This window comes from Babylonia areolata, chromosome 29 (genome assembly GCF_041734735.1).
Source record: "Babylonia areolata isolate BAREFJ2019XMU chromosome 29, ASM4173473v1, whole genome shotgun sequence".
NCBI lineage: Eukaryota > Metazoa > Mollusca > Gastropoda > Neogastropoda > Buccinidae > Babylonia > Babylonia areolata.
The window spans coordinates 39798313-39816647 of NC_134904.1; the positions used below are offsets into that span (position 1 = coordinate 39798313).

At 41.0% G+C, this 18335-nt stretch overlaps 1 protein-coding gene across 1 annotated transcript in view; it reads right to left on the bottom strand.

The window, feature by feature from the left end:
• The window catches only part of LOC143302244 (uncharacterized), a 19879-nt gene continuing 1544 nt past the window's right edge, over positions 1–18335 (bottom strand). Inside the window, exons 2-13 of the mRNA XM_076616828.1 lie at positions 16891–17573; positions 15714–15831; positions 14928–15076; positions 13729–13857; positions 11579–11862; positions 9422–9516; positions 7984–8056; positions 5830–5927; positions 4873–5085; positions 3255–3445; positions 2791–3022; positions 1–1682 (exon numbers count right to left, since the gene is read on the bottom strand). Of these exons, the coding sequence (XP_076472943.1) occupies positions 1470–1682; positions 2791–3022; positions 3255–3445; positions 4873–5085; positions 5830–5927; positions 7984–8056; positions 9422–9516; positions 11579–11862; positions 13729–13857; positions 14928–15076; positions 15714–15831; positions 16891–17573 (2478 nt within the window). The 3' untranslated portion in view covers positions 1–1469. The remainder of the gene's footprint in view (positions 1683–2790; positions 3023–3254; positions 3446–4872; positions 5086–5829; positions 5928–7983; positions 8057–9421; positions 9517–11578; positions 11863–13728; positions 13858–14927; positions 15077–15713; positions 15832–16890; positions 17574–18335) is intronic.

Sequence of the window (18335 nt, forward strand, 5' to 3'; positions counted from 1 at the left end):
CAAGAGTAATTTTCTATCAACAATTTTTCCCATTTCCTGATGAAGCCAAAGTTATTTTTTACAACTGAAAAGCTTGTGAAAAGTGTGACATCGGACAGGGTAATGTATGTTCTTCACCTTGCTCATGCTTCAGTTGTGCCATACAGTTGTAATTGGTCTCCACATGGATTTCAACTTTTTCCTCGATTAGCTGACAGTCAAAAGTATCTGTTTATCTTTGAAACTAAAGAAATTGCACGATTTCCTATTTTTAAAATGCAGTCAGTTTTCATTACAGTTTCATTTTAAAATTTCTACAAAACGACCCCCATTATTCCCATAGTAATGTCAGTGAAGTGCATGTTGATCTTCAATATCATCCTAAAACACAAAAGATTAAGGTTTACCACATGTCACAGTGTATTAATATCAATATATATTCACATAATTACATATCAAAATCAGTCTCCATGAAACTGCACACACACACAATTCATTCATTCTGTTTGTCACACACATCCTTTTAACTGCGGATTCTGAATCATACAAATAATAATGGAGATATCCACAGTCCATATGTTCCTGAATTTTGGCTTTGTCTTAGCAACAACATCATAAGGGAAGACAAACTTGTGTTAAGAGATGAATCTTCAAAGCAGTCATAAATTTTCTTCTGACATATCTGCCACAGATTCCAGTGAATTGTCAAAAGGGATTAAAAAAAAAAAAACCACCATAGCAATCATCAGTTTCTCTTCCAGATACGCCATGGACTTGGTGGGCACTCTCAATGATGGAAACAAATTGTCCAGACATCCTAGCAAGACAATAAAGGATGAGGGGGAATTGCAATGCTGAAGGAAAACAAAACCTGAACTTCAAGCAAATTCAGAATGAGCATTAAATATGCAAGAAGTAATGGGTCAGAAAAAAAGATTTGTTACTCAGTACACATTTCCCTTCTTTCTGTGAACCTTTCTGACATCTAAAAAAAAACAAAAAACACACACAAAAAAAAACATATACTGAATGAGTCATACTATCAGTAATAAGACAAAAAAACAGATTTGTTACTATGTAAATTTGTGAATCTTTTTGACATTTTCAAAAAAAATTAACAGCACATACTGAATCACATAACTGAATGAATCCTAATTTTTCAATCAACTGGTGTGGTTCAAATGAATCCTCACCTGAATGTGTCAATCGGTGGGTGTTAGGATTATTCAACTATTTGCAAAGTATATCTTAAAATGAACAGCAGCAAGGCTGTTGATCCACAAGACTACGCAAAGAAAGCAGACTTTGGGATTTAATGAACAGACAGTCATCACAGGTCACACTACAGGCTGAACACGTCTGGTATCGCTCTAACACTGCACAGGTTACAAGTGGACAAGCACCAGTCACAAGTGACATCCAGACAGAAGAGCACAGTCTTTGGTCACACTGTCCTGAAAAATTCGAAGACAGAAGCCTCGGGGAAGACTTCAGGAGTGCCAGAAGCGAGGAGGCAGATAACCCTCAGGCTCAGGAATCACAGCGCTGTTGTTCATGGTTCTCTCCAGGAAGGTCTCCAGACGAATGACCGGCCCGCTGCCTGCAGCCACCTCCTTCAGTTTGGGCAGGAACACTTTGACCAGGAAGTAGAGCAGCTTGACAAACTGTACACGGTACGCCCGCAGCAAAAAGCTCCCCGTCACCTGGTCACATATCGTGTAGGATGACGACGGCGCACACATAATACGGGATGATGACAGCATAAACACGTCACAGAATGATGACAGCACACACATGGTATAGGAATGATGACACCACACATGACGTGGAATGATGACGGCATAAACATGACACAGATTGACGACAACACAAACATAACACGGGATGATGACAGCACACATGACATGGAATGACAGCACACACACACGTAACACAGTATGATGACAGAAAAAAAAGTAGTGCAGTTTGATACAACGAAAACATATAGGAAAGGTAGGTACTAAGCTAGGTAACACAATGTCTCTTTCTCTCTGCCCCTTTCCCTGCAGGCGCTACAAGATAAGAACCAGACTTTTGCATACATGTATATGAATTCAGAGATAGATAGTTTTGCCTTTTACAGAATCATATTCATTTTCTTTCTTTTTCATCAGACAATACATATATGTTTTCGTTGTATCAAACTGCACTACTTTTTTTTCATTCAAGGGATCAATGCAGTGAAGAGCAAGACTACAGATTCACAAAAAGAGGAGCATTTGGGGCAGGAATAAAAGGCATGCTCAATGTATTTGATTTCTCGGTACCAATTCCATGTATCTGTGTTCCTCACACCCATGTTTGCGAGCAGAATATTTGTTGGGTAAATATTGTGAATGAACTTCAAAATGGAGCAACCAGTGTCAGGATTCCCTCTTACATTAATAAACCAAGTTGAAGTAGTTGTTTACATTGATTTCCTGCTTACGTTCCAAAACTGTGCTGTACATATTTCGTGGTTTTGTCTGAGGGCAAAGGCTTTCCCTGTTTGTTTATTTGACAAGGTAAAGAGGTATCCCTCTAACTCTCCCATTCTCTTACAACCTTCACTTCCTCTCGCACATGAAAAAAACAGAAAGAAGTAAAAAAGGAATCCATATTTGCCCTGACAGTACACATGCAGACAAAAAAGCAACAACAACAACAACAACAAAAGAAGTTTGGGGGAAATAGCTATATCTGCAGTGACAACGATCCACTTTCATCCCTACAACCAGGTCTAAACCAAGATCCTGACAGCTATGGGTTTTCCGTTACACGACGCACACAAACCTGCAGCATATCATAGATGGCGGTGGCAGTAATGTCGGGGTTGGGCTGAAGGTTCAAGGAGCGTGTCAGCCACACCCAGGCGTGCTCCAGCCCCCAGGGGTGGGCGTGGTTTAACCCCTGGGGAGGGGAGGTCACCAGGATGGCAGCGTACAGGCGAAGGATGCCAGACATACGTCGCAGAAACTTGTCCTGCTGCTCTATGTTTCCATCCACTATCTTGTAGCCTAGGCTCCTGCACAGTGGTATGTAAATCATTGTTAAAAAAAAAACACAGGGATGAAATCTTCTGATTAATTATGCTAATACACTGATGTATACTGATGCCCAGTCAGTTCTTTGTCATTAGAATCTGTCCATTAAAAATAATAATTATCTGTATAAGTTAACAAAGCACACACAACTGTTCCATGTCTCAGACATGGTGTACTCCCACTGCAGCTCCCAACACACACACACACACATACTTGTGATATTCCTCGGAGGACTGGTTGGGCAGACGAGGGGGGTAGAACGGCAGGACGTAGGGACACAGGGCCTGGAGGTGAGCCATGATCAAGTCGCCCACATCTGGAAACTCCTTCCACAATCCCACAGCCACCGCCGCAATGGCAAAGGCCGACTCGTGATTGGACGACACCTGCTCGTCAGCTTTCCGCTGTAACAAAACCAAGTGGAGTTCTTTTTCACACTGCTTCAGGAGATGACCAGTATGAATGGGTCATGACTGCCTTCAACTCTGCACACTGCAGGCATCTTTTCCCCACTTTAGAAAGATTTTAGCGCATTGTCAACTCTTTCTTACCTATACGTGAGCAACGCTGCATATATTTCCCAGCCTGTGTCTGAGCATTGCCCAGGCGTTTAATCTTTGTCTAACAAAGCAGGTTTTCAACCTGTCAATTGTGCATACACAATTAGGAAAGAGACACAAACCTTCACTTGATGACTACTGTGCAGTTTTACTGATGGAACATGAGCACTTTCAAGCAATAATACTTTGCAATTTTATTTGATGTCCATGGCCCAATTATGCTTCTAACAACTACTGAACTTTCAAAAGACTCAGACATTGATCTAACCTTGTAAATGTCAATACATCAAAGCATCACCTTAGTAACCAATATATCTGTGATGACAAGACCTATGAGTTTTTAGTTTTTAGACAAAAAATGCTGCAATGGAGTAAAAATCCCTATCACTGAGGAATACTGAACAGACTGCAATAGTCTGTTAACAATCAAACATCACAGATTTTATTTTCAAGAGATCAGAAAACATTATTTCAGTTCCTCAGGATGAATCATCCTTTTTAACTGCAATGACTATTACTTAAAAAATTTAAAAAAGGGTGTCAATTGTTTTTACTTCTATGACAAACATGAAGGCAAATTTCTGAACATTACGTGTTTCAGACACTAAGATAATCAAAAGACTGATTCACTTTTAAGCTTTTGTTTTCAAACAAAACCAAGTGCAAAGATGGCAATGCAAGCACAGCACAGCATATGTTTCAAACACATGCACACAAACACATGCGCACACATAATCACTCACAGACACAAACAGTCTAACAAACTCCAAGCACATTCCCAATACTTTCAACTGAACACACCAACAGTCTTACAAACTCCAAGCAGATTTCCAATACCTTCAACCAAACGCACCAACAAACTCCAAGCTGATTCCCAATATCTTCAAACAAACACACACACACAAACATACACACACACACATACAGTCTCAGAAACTCTGAGCAGATTTCCCCCAATACCTTCAATCAAAAACACCAACAACAAACTCCAAGCTGATTCCCAATATCTTCAAGCACACACACACACGTACAATCTCACAAACTCCGAGCAGATTCCCAATACCTACAACCAAGCACAACAACAAACTCCTAGATGATTCCCAATATCTCAATATCTTCAAACATACAACATGCAGTCTCACAAACTCCAAGCAGATTCCCAATACGTCCAACCAAACACACCAACAAACTCCAAGCTGATTTCCAATATCTGACACACACACACACATCCCCTACACACAAAACAAGACAGGCAAACAAAGAGGACTGACCACAATCATCTTGGCGACCAGGTTCTTGCAGAAGGCGATGCCGTGGGGGGTGGCCTGGGCGGACACCTGTTTGCCCAACACCTCCACCATCTCCCCCTTCAGCAGGGAGCGCAGGTGCAGCAGTTTGTTCTGCAGGTGCCCGCTGCTGACCGGGGAGATGGCATTCACCGGGGTGTTCACCGCTCGCTGCAGGTCAAACCTTGTCTTCTTCATCTGGGGGAAAATAACAGTGCTGTGTAATTCATGGGCAATGTTACCTGTTTTACACACCCCACACACACCCAAAACAATGGGGAAAAAAGTTTGAATGCAATGATATTATCAGTATACCCGAACCGGCTAAATGAAAAGAACAAAAACAAAAAACCCCAACAACTGATAACAAAACAAACAAACAAAAAAAAACTACAATCCAAAACAAACAAGCAAACAACCAATCTTCAACACTGGAATTCTGAATAAGAACTAAAAGCAACTTGACATGCCCAACCAGTTAAACACTACAACACAGAAATATGTCAGCAATATCAATACGAACACCTCTAAACCAATCAACACATTAAAATCTACAATAAATTCTAAAACATAAATTTGCAAGGAACAAAGGTAAAGCTCTTAAAATAACATAACAGGAGGTATGTGAAAAAAGAGTAATGTCAATTAAACTTCTGAATTCTTTTTTTAAAATAATGTTATAAAAGATAAATAATTTGGGAAGGGATGCAATTCTACACTGCCTGGCAATTAATGTGCACACTGTTCTATTTTTCAGAGTGACTTTATCCCGAAAAAGATGTCATATAAATATATATATGTGTGTGTGTGTGTGTGTGTGTGTGTGTGTGTGTGTGAGCAACAAGAGACATACACCTTCCATTCTGACAGCTCTGTGTTTTGTCCCCCTTTAGCTGAACTGCAGTTTACATGGGTAGGGGCGACTAATCTTCAACCACCAACCTGCTGATTGCTGACGAAGGGGTCGAGGGCAGCATCAGTCTGTGACAGCAGCTGCACATTGCGTTCGTATTCCCCGGCTACTGCTGCAAGCGCACCTTCTGAAAATAAGATATTTGTTTTGTTAAAACTATGTTTAATTCAAAATGATATACCATGAACCATTGGTGCAGATTCCGGTAGGGGTCCGATTCCTGTCCTTGTGCAAAATACTGCTCCCACCAAACAGATAAATCAAAGGCATCTGCTGTTGTCTTTTTCATGGTTGTCAACCTCACTGCCCTGTGAAGTTAACCATTAAAACCATTCTTAACTTATTCCTCCTGATGAATTTCATCACCAACACATCAAAATTACTCTTTCATGGCCATGAAAATCCCCTGATAGATCAGTCTTTGTAACGAGGGTCCTTGCAGGGAGACACCCTGTCCAATACTCACACAAGCAAACACATTCTGAGAAAGAGACGACAATACATGCAGGGGTGTACTTCAGCATCAGACATAGGATAAGACCTGAAATGGGTTGAGGGTGTCTGATCGTGCTGAAGATGACAAATGCCCCATTCTGTCACAACAAGGACCACATGCATTTTCAAATGCATTTTCAAGACATCATTTTCATTTCCATCCAATGAAATGTCTACAATGTTTTAAATTGTGAGATACTGATGCTGAGTGGGTTTTTTTATCGTAGCTGATTAACGATTTTAGACTTTACCTGGAAAATTGTTTTAGCCAATTGGTTTCAGTGTTCCATTCATCTCAGAATAAAGAGAAAAACTGTCCTATTATGTTTGGATGGGTAAGGACATGTGTCCTATTGTTGGTATGTGGATGTACATGTCTGTAAACACTTCAGGGACAGCCCCTGCATCTGAGTACATGCTGCTACACGAGATTAAGGTACATCATTATCATACACACTGACTGGTAAATATAATTTCTGTACAGAATTAACTGAAGGATAAGAACTTCTTCTTCTTCTTCCTCCTCTTCTTCTTCTTCTGCATTCGTGGGCTGCAACTCCCACGTTCACTCGTATGCACACGAGTGGGCTTTTACGTGTATGACCGTTTTTACCCCGCCATGTAGGCAGCCATACTCCGTTTTTGGGGGTGTGCATCTGGGTATGTTCTTATTTCCATAACCCACCGAACGCCGACATGGATTACAGGATCTTTAACGTGCGTATTTGATCTACTGCTTGCATATACACACGAAGGGGGTTCAGGCACTAGCAGGTCTGCACATATGTTGACCTGGGAGATCGGAAAAATCTCCACCCTTCAACCCACCAGGCGCCGTCACCGTGATTCGAACCCAGGACCCTCAGACTGACAGTCCAACGCTTTAACCACTCGGCTATTGCGCCCGTCGATAAGAACTTCTAAACAGTTCTTCTTAACTGTTTCTTATTCCTCATTTGTTGCACTGCAGCTTACTTCCTATCAACCATTTCCTTTCACAACAGCTGGCTTAACTCTCTCCATACGAACAGCGAAAGAGACGACGTTAACAGCCTTTCACCCCAATTACCACCATCAAAATATTGCAAGCGGAAGGCTCTTATACTGAAGAGGTGAATGCTGACAAAGAATACCACAATTCTGACGACAGAAGCTAAAGGTTGGGTCATTGAGACACCCACTGGACATCCGAGGGGTCTGTGTAGAGGAGAAGAGAGGACTGGCCGTACTGACTGAGTTAAAAGACAGTGGATGATTGGTACATTATCACTTTAACAGATTGCTGGAGACAACATCATTTCTTTCTTTTTCTATTTTACTTTGTTTGGCAGAGTTGGTAAACATCATCCTTTTTTTTTTCTCTCTCATTATCAACTATGTTTTCTTGATTCTGGTTTTACTGCAACACCAAACACTTATACCCCCTTCCGAAAGCAATATGGTCAATCCAGAATGAAGACAAACATTCATATTTTATCAGTTCATAAACAGCACATGAACTGCAATAGACATAAATAGCAAATGGAATAAACATACGACCAGACTCATTTCTGCAACTCCCAGACCAGAAACAAAACAACACAGCACGCGACACGAACACAAAAACCCGCCACCCCTTCCTTCAAAGTCCACTCTTCCTGATACCACCCCCCCCCCCACCCCCCCTGCCCCTCCGCAGGTGTTCTTACCTTCCCCAGAGGCCAGTGGCTGGGGTGCGGAAGGTGTCTGTCCTACCTGAGGTGCAGCCACATTCTGCCCTGTCTGCAACACAGTGAAGAACATTCTTACCTAACACCTTGTGGCCAAAGGAATGGCTGTACTTTTTCCAACTGACTTCTACTAAAAGCTTTTCAGAAAGATACGATTGGTTAAATGTTCTAAAAGATCAGGTTAAATGTTCTAAGTATTACTGAGCAATGACTTCCAAACTATTGGATATTTAAAGAGATCGTGTTTACCATAAAACTTGATTCCAGTATCAGTATCAGTAGCTCAAGGAGGCGTCACTGCGTTTGGTCAAATCCATATACACTACACCGCATCTGCCAAGTAGATGCCTGACCAGTGTAACCCAACGCGCTTAGCGCTTAGTGAGGCCTTGAGAAAAAAAAAAAAGAGCACTCAGGGGAAGGTACTACAGATGGAATTCCAAACACAAGGAAAGCAACCCCTGCTCTATTCTGACCTGCAAACTCCAGTGTCAAAAAAATGCCTCAAACTTACAAAAGTATACATTTTAAATGTCTTCTTCTTCTTCTTCTGCGTTCACTCGTATGCACACGAGTGGGCTTTTACGTGTATGACCGTTTTTACCCCGCCATGTAGGTAGCCATACTCCGTTTTCAGGGGTGTGCATGCTGGGTATGTTCTTGTTTCCATAACCCACCGAACGCTGACATGGATTACAGGATCTTTAACGTGCGTATTTGATCTTCTGCTTGCATATACACACGAAGGGGGTTCAGGCACTAGCAGGTCTGCACATATGTTGACCTGGGAGATCGGAAAAATCTCCACCCTTTACCCACCAGGCTCCATCACCGTGATTCGAACCCGGGACCCTCAGATTGACAGTCCAGCGCTTTAACCACTCAGCTATTGCGCCCGTCATTTTAAATGTCGACCTCCTTGATTTTTTTTTTTTTTTTTTAAGTTAAAAAGTTATTTATTTGCTACTGGCCTAAGGAAGTGACAGATAAATTGGAAACCAGTTGGAGAGAGAGAAAGGGAGAAAGAATGAGAGAGAGAGAGAGAGAGTGTGTTCATTCGTTCGTTCGTTCTTTAGTTTAACGTCTTTTCACTGTAAGTGATATTAGACGAGGGTAGGAAAAAAATCAAGTGGGAGGAGGGGGAGGGAGGGAATTACTGTGTATGCATGCGAGTAAGTGAAAGTGTGTGTGTGTGTGTGTGTGTGTGTGTGTGTGTGTGAGCGCGTGTGTGTATGCACATGTGCATGTTTGTGCGTGTGTATATGTGTGTTTGTATGTATGTGTGTGTATGAGAATATGGGTGTGTGTATGAGAATATGTGTGTATGAGAATATGTGTGTGTGTGTGTGTGTGTGTGTGAATGCGTGCTTGTGTGTGTGTGTGTGTTCATATGTGTGTGTTTCTGCAGGAACTGTACCAGTGTGGTTTGTCCAGTGGCTTGCTGTTGCTGCTGCTGTTGCTGTTGCTGTCTCTCTGCCTCAGCTGCTGCCCTGGCTTTCTTCTCTGCCTCCACTGAAACAGTCAGAAAACAACAGTGGTGATGGTGCTAACACAGTCATGTCTGTCCACACACACGTCGGCCTGTAATTAATTTCAAGTTGGTGTGCCACACTTTAAGAATAACTTCCACACCACCATCATCTCTCTTTTCATTCTCTTTGAGTGGACAAATTTCAATGACTAAAAAAGCGAACAACAGTGGTGATGGTGCTAACACAGTCATGTCTGTCCACACACAAGTTGGCCTGTAATTAATTTCAAGCTGGTGTTGCCACACTTTAACAATAACTTCCACACCACCATCATCTCTCTCTTTATTCTCTTTGAGTGGACGAATTTCAATGACTAAAAAAGCGAACAAAAGTGGTGATAGTGCTAACACAGTCATGTCTGTCCACACACAGTTTGGCCTGTAATTAATTTCAAGTTGGTGTGTTGCCACACTTTAAGAATAACTTCCACACCACCATCATCTCTCTCTTTATCCTCTCTGAGTGGACAAATTTCAATGATTAAAAAAGCGAACAAAAGTGGTGATAGTGCTAACACAGTCATGTCTGTCTACACATGTTAGCCTGCAATTAATTTTAAATTTGTATGCTGCCACAATTTAAGATTAACTTCCACACCACCATCATCTCTCTCTTTATTTCTGAGTGTGGATGAATTTCAATGACCAAGTGCCAGTTGCATTGCTTGGTTCTAACTTTTTGACAGTCACACATGACTAAATGCCTACGTTGACCAAACTACGCCATTGGTCAGTTCCATACTACACACAGTTAGCAGTGAATTATGACCATACTAGGCTCTTCCGTCCGAGCAATGCAACTGGCTCCAGGGCAGTAAACTGAGACTGAAGGGTACAAGTGTCTTGTTTTGTTCACACACTTCTACAGATGCACACAAACATTCATGTCCAATACACAAAAAACATGCACAAACTTCCACTGTCTATATCACTCAGTGTGAAGATACATTAAGTACAGAGCGAATGTAACAAAGATTTCCATTTACGTAATGCACAAACTTTAAAAATGGTACTGATAATTCATGACAAGATAAAAACACATAAAATGAATCATTCCTTTGATCAATCACACTGCCAGTTATTCAAGCAATCAAGTTAACATCACCTGTCAATCAATCGACTTTCCATCCACCCCCAAAAATCCTTACCAAAAAAATAATCTCCAAAAACCCAACACAACGTATTTACTCTATCTCTCACTGATACTAAGATTACTGGGTAAACACAATATAAATGCTTCTTCTTATTACTGATTGACTGATATGGATACTTATATAGCACTCGCACCAACCATCCATGCAGCAGTTAGTCTATCTCTCACTGATATTTAGAGCCGCAGAGTAAATACTACATAAATGTATATTATTATCATTATTACTGACTGATTGATACTGATCCTAATATATAGCACTATCCTCAGTCAGTGACCATGCTTTAATGATTGATATGGATACTTATATAGTGCCTATCTGAGGCTTTACAAACACAGTCATTTATTATGACATAAGTGCACATTATTATCATTACTGACTGACTGATACGGATACAATTTTTATAAAGTGCCTAACCTCAGTCAGAAACCACGCTTTAATGATTGATACAGATACTTATGTAGCCCCTATCCTTGGTCAGAGACCACGCTCTAAGGCTTTACAAACACCGAGTCATTTATCATGACGTCAATGTACATTATCATTATTACTGGCTGACTGATACAGCGCCTAACCTCAATCAGAGACCACACTTTAATGATTGATATGGATGCTTATAAAGCCAATTTCCTCGGTCAGAGACCACACTCTCAGGCTTTACAAACACAGCGTCATTTATTATGACATAAATGCACATTATCATTATTACTGATTCAGTGACTGATTTGGATACTTATTCATAGCACCTATCCTCAGTCACAGACCACGCTTTAATGACTGATATATACTAACATAGCCCCTATCCTCAGGGAGCCATTTATTCTGACATGAAGCCCGGCCTGACTGGCGGCGAGGGAGGCAGGAGGGGAGGGGGGAGGGGTGTGCAACTTACCAGTCAGGTTGTGGGCAAAGTCCAGGGCGTTCTGACTCTGCGCGTGGAACTGCTTCAGCTTGGCCAGCACCTCGTCCAAGGGGCTGCTCCGACTCAGGCTGCCCGCCAGGGCCTCCGCCTGCTCCGACAGCTTGCGCACCAGCAGCTTGGTCTTCTCGGCCACGTCCAGCAGGTGCTGCTTGTGGGGGCACTGGTCCAGGGTGCTGACCAGGCTGTCCTTGTTGACCGTGATCTTCTGCGCCATTGCTCGCACCTCCTCCAGTTTCTGGTCCAGCGCTTTCTCCCTAGACAGAGAACAATCAGAGGTAATGGAAACCTGCTGGGAGTTCTTATTTTGAGTAATGCGCTATTGTGCATGTACTGTTTCAAGTGAGGCGCTTTGAGCCCATCTGTATGGAGTCTGTGCCATATATATAATATTGTTATTTCCAAAGATGATGGAAACAAAGATGATGAAGTTGGTGAATGGTAATGTTGGTCATATGACATTACTTTGGACTACATGCGACTGCTTACACCTTAATTTCACCCTCATGGTGCAAACTAAAGACAGGCTTTCCATGACTCATGTATGCTTATAAAATCCAGCTGTCATCTTCATCAGTCTGCTAAGCACAGCGAGACTGTTCATATTATGAAACCCAAAGCACAGCTAGACTGTTTACATATTGCTATGAAACCCAGAGCACAGCTAGACTGTTTATATTATGTTATGAAACCCAGAGCACATCTAGACTGTTTATATTATGCTATGAAACCCAGAGCACAGCTAGACTGTTTATATTATGTTATAAAACCCAAAGCACAGCTAGACTGTTTATATTATGTTATGAAACCCAGAGCACAGCTAGACTGTTTATATTATGTTATGAAACCCAGAGCACATCTAGACTGTTTATATTATGCTATGAAACCCAGAGCACAGCTAGACTGTTTATATTATGTTATGAAACCCAGAGCACAGCTAGACTGTTTATATTATGTTATGAAACCCAGAGCACAGCTAGACTGTTGATATAATGAAACCCAGAGCACAGCTAGACTGTTGATATCATGAAACCCAGAGCACAGCTAGACTGTTGATATCATGAAACCCAAAGCACAGCTAGACTGTTGATATCATGAAACCCAAAGCATAGCTAGACTGTTGATATTATGAAACCCAAAGCACAGCTAGACTGTTGATATCATGAAACCCAAAGCACAGCTAGACTTGATATTATGAAACACAAAGCACAGCTAGACTGTTGATATCATGAAACACAGAGCACAGCTAGACTGTTGATATCATGAAACCCACAGCACAGCTAGACTGTTGATATCATGAAACCCAGAGCACAGCTAGACTGTTGATATCATGAAACCCAGAGCACAGCTAGACTGTTGATATCATGAAACCCAGAGCACAGCTAGACTGTTGATATCATGAAACACAGAGCACAGCTAGACTGTTGATATCATGAAACCCACAGCACAGCTAGACTGTTGATATCATGAAACACAGAGCACAGCTAGACTGTTGATATCATGAAACCCAGAGCACAGCTAGACTGTTGATATCATGAAACCCAGAGCACAGCTAGACTGTTGATATCATGAAACCCAGAGCATAACTAGACTGTTATGTTATGAAACCCAAAGCACAGCTAGACTGTTATCATGAAACACAGAGCACAGCTAGACTGTTATCATGAAACACAGAGCACAGCTAGACTGTTATCATGAAACACAGAGCACAGCTAGACTGTTATCATGAAACACAGAGCACAGCTAGACTGTTGATATCATGAAACACAGAGCATAACTAGACTGTTATGTTATGAAACCCAAAGCACAGCTAAACTTATGTTATGAAACCCAAAGCACAGCTAGACTGTTAATATCATGAAACCCAGAGCACAGCTAGACTGTTGATATCATGAAACACACAGCACAGCTAGACTGTTTGTATAATGAAACCCAGAGCACAGTTAGACTGTTGACATAATGTCATAAATCACAGAGCACAATTTTCGACTGTTTATACATTGTCATGAAACCCAGAGCACAGCTAGACTGTTGATATACCCAGAGCACAGCTAGACTGTTGACATACCCAGAGCACAGCTAGACTGTTGATATAGTGTCATGAAACCCAGAGCACACCAGACCTTTTTGCCATCTCCTTTTTCAGGTGTTGGCCCAACTGCTCCACACGCTGCTGACGAGCTTGCTGTCGTTCAGAGCAACGCTGGTGGGTCTCCTTCACTTTCTCCACTGCCTGCTGTATTTCCTGACGTCTGCACACACACACACACACACACACAATCATCATCAAGATGAATCTTTCACTTGATTCTACGAAAAACCTCCAATACATTTCAGCTATCCAAACAGATAAGTTTTAAAGTTTTATCCTACCCCAACCAAACTCTGGCACCCACTCACACCTGGGTGGAGTGAGGAAAATCAGGGTAAAGTGCATTTCCCAAACGACACCAAAACAATGCTGAAACGGACCTCAAACTCTGATCACTGATGAACATTGGACCATAAGTTCAACACCTGATTCTGCTACAGCACCCCCCTGTCTAAACACTATTTAAAATCCAATGCTAGCTAAAACCTTAGAGATAATCAACCCCCTTTTTTTTAATACTAAACCAGCCTTTAAATTGAATCCATACTGATCAGTATATATATATATATATATATATATATATATATATATATATATATATATCAAGCAAACTGATTCTGGGAGAAGAAGAAAAGAGGGTGAGAGAAACTCAGAAAGACAGGAAAGAAGCAAGCATGGAAGGCGAAACAGACAAACATACTGTAGGCATGGGAATTATCCACAAAAAGGCAGATTTCCGCTGATGTGAAAATGATTTTTCACCCAAAATAAAAAGTGACTCCAGCAGAATAAAAAAATTTAAAAAAGACCCACATTAACAATGGTGAAAAATCTGGTGACAATTCTGGTGCAGACAACCGGAAATAAGAATGGGCACCAGCGTACATGGGAGTAAAAATTGACAAAAAAGGTGAACAGGAAGAACCAGGTCGGCACACAATTTTGAAATCTATGTGTATGTCTGTGAAGCAGCATGGTATACCCAACCACAACCTATTGTTTGTAACATTCTAAACGCAAAATATTTATTGTATAAGAAATCTTTTTAAAGTGGAAAAAAAAAAAAAGAACTCAGGATCGACACAGACTGCACACATTTCCATACTATAAAATTCTTATCTTGTTTTCAGAGGGTTTCTTCTTTCAAACATATTCTCACACCCGATACGACTGACACAAAAACAGGCAGGAAGGCACAATAAAGAGGCATCAGTTAAGGGGTATCGTTACTTTGACTCCTGTTTCTTCTCAATGGACTGATGGAGCTGACTCTTGTTTTGGTGATGCTGCTGTTCCACCAAAGCGACCTGCTGATCTCGACAGCTGTCCAGCTGGCTCTGATGCTGCAGGAACGCCTGGTGCTTCATCTCCATCGTCTCCTGCAGGTACATAAGACAGGTCAGCAACCAGCAGGTATCGACTCTTTTTGATAGGCATGTTAAGAAATATTATAAATCAAAAGAAAGGTGCTTGAACAACAATATATAAAAAAAAACCACAAACACAAAAACAATAAAAGAAATCTTTTAAATTTGGTCTGCAGACTTTTTTCAATGATGAATGACATAATATGAAAACTGAAATAAGAAGTACTTATGACATGTTTTTATGTGACGTATACTACTCTCTCTTTGTCTCTCTCTCTTTCTCTCAGTCTCAGTGCTTTCGACCATACGTTTGCTTGTATACATATGTCTGTATGGCAAAGTGTTGCACAGCACACTCACAGTGCGAGCTCAACAGGCTCATATGACTAGGTAAGTGCTGAAAATGAAATCAAGACAAAACAAGCACATCGCTTGTCCAAGGCAAAGGTCAACCAAACCAATTCTGGTTCAAGAGTTCAGATTTTTCCTGCTGTTGTTTGATCTTTTTTCAACAAAACCCATTCTAACCAACAAGAACAAAAGTCTGCTGTGAAGGATGAATTAAAAATTGTATGCATAAATATATATATGAAGGATGAATTAAAAATTGCCCATACACACACACACAGAGACACATACACACACAAACCTTGGATCGGTTATCATAGCCCATCTCCAGATCAGCAATAACATGCAGCCTCTCCGTAAATGACAAAGTCAGGTCACCAAGTGTCCCATCCTCGTCCTCATTGCTGTTCTCCTCCAATCTGAAACCAGAGCATTCTTCAGCAAGGACAGGTTGGTCTGATGCCAGGGGCATTATGTTTTAATACATAGACCATCACAAATAACCAACAACTGATCAGGCCTATTACTCAGTATAACAAAAGATGTATACCTTCTGATTAAGAAACAGAGAGCTAACTTCCTATTTCCTCTCAGTAACTTTAAAATAATCCGTGAGGAAAGAATGGTGTAAACAAATGTAGTGCTTTAGAATTACATATGTTCAGTTTAGCTCACTTTAAGATTGTACTTGTTGCAGAGTTATATATCCTACATTTTTCATTTCCTTTCACCATATATGCTGCCACAACAGAACCAGGGAGATATGTATGGACACCTGCAGTTTTCATTAGAACAGCAATTCTCTCAATCAATGCCTCCACGAATTTGATGAAGTGGATGACTGACAACAATGTCATATGTTTTTTCCTTTGAAGCCATTTCACACTCTTTGACTGAAATAATTCTGAACCTTCCAGGACCAAAACACCTTACACATTACAAATACATTGTAACATAAGTCTTCTTTCAAATGGTGAAAAGCCACTTTCAGATGTCAAGTATACACCCTAAAACTACAGTCTATTAAAATCAACAATCCATCACAAAATGGTCTGTGAAAACCTGGCATGAATATTTCAGATATATGTGTTAGATTGGAGGCTGGACCCTCAAAAACAATCCTTCTCAAACATTTTTTGTTGGAAAAAAAACTTAAGGAATATTACAGTGGAATCACTTCTTTTTTTTTCTTCTTTTTTTTTCAAACAATAAAATTATCAAGAAAAGTAATGTACACTTAAAATCTATTATGAGTTCAAAGATTATGATTCACACCCTTTATTTCTTGCTCTGGTGCATGATTTACATCCTTTTTTTATTGTTTGTTTGTTCTGCTGCAAAACTAGCAAAAGCTGACTTGCAACTTCTTTTCTGGTAAGGGTGGGGGGGGCCATGACATGATGACAGTCCATTTCCTCAACAGCACAGGTGAAAGAAAGGAGAGACTGAATGACCCGAACCAAAGAAACCTAACTCACCTGGACTCACTGTCCCCGCTGGAGTTGAGGCTCCACCTGACCAGACATGTGTCCTGGGGTGAGGCTGATGCTGTGCAGTCCTCTGTCTCCTCTTGTGTGCTGGGACTGCTGGCAGTGACGGGCGGACCATGTCCTTTCATCACTTGCCTTCTTTCAGGACTCAACACTTGGGCGCTTTCCGGACTTGCAACATGAGGACTTCTTTGACCAATGATCTGTGAACTCTTTGGGCTTACAACCTGCCGGTGTTTCAGATCCACAGCCGTTGGACTGAGTGGACTCACAACCATAGAACTTTTGGGGCTAACAGCTGGTTGGTGTTTGGGACTAACACAAACACTGTCAGGGCTCTGACAAGGGACCTTGGGACTCAGTGGACTACGGGGACCTTGCAGCTTGGAACTAGTGGCTCTGTGACCGTGTCCATAAGGTGAATTAGACTGACTGGTAGATCGCCTCTGAGGGGAGTTTTCTTTCTCCAGCGAGTCCTGCTCTCCCTTCTCCTCTTGGCCACACTGACACTTGACATACTGATGATCATCCAAATGCTGGATTGCCTCCTCTGTTCCATCCTCCTCCTCAAAGCCAAGCCCAAAACTGACACTATTTCCTCTCCGTGGGGGGGTGATCTCAATGTGTGGAGATGAAAGCAGTGGGACAGACGAACACGTGTGCAGGAGATCCTGAATCAAGAAAACCAAGTGATGACAAAACTGTTTGACACACCCATCACACAGCTCTCCACCAAATATCTTTTCTCAATTATAATGCTTTTTTTTTTTAATGAAAGAAAATGACCACATTACTCTAAACCAATGTGTAAAAAGTACATTCAGCAAATAATGAACATATAATTGTGCTTTTTTTCAATGAAAAATTAAAATTGAATGTAATCTGCTCCATACCAAAACAACAGACATGTATATATATATATATATATCAGATCATGTTGTTGGAGTTGTTGTTTTTTTTTGGTGTGTGTGTGTGTGTGTTACTTTTCATTTCCACAAATTCTTTTCTAAGTCATCAACCAAACTCTACAGATATGTAAAATTGAATTACATGCTTGAAATGGTGAATTCAATACTTGCAAAACAGTCTGGCTGTAAAAAGTGTAATAACACAAATGGCAATATTAGAATATAGGGCCAATCAAACTGCCTGTAATGGAGTAACTTAATGATGATGATGATGATGATGATATATATCGGGTGTCCCCCAAAAAGTGAACCGCTTTTTGACAAGAATTTTCTCAGTGATAGAGAAACCGAATTCACTGAAAATTTTCACACAGTAACCTTAGGATATCATCAACAAGTCTGCAAAATATCTAAAAGTTTGAACGCAAATTATGCGAGTATTGTCAAATTCAAAACAGCATGTCAAAAAATCCAGCCACATAATGAGAAAGTCCCACCCCCTTCTTCCCTTCCTTCTTTCCGTTG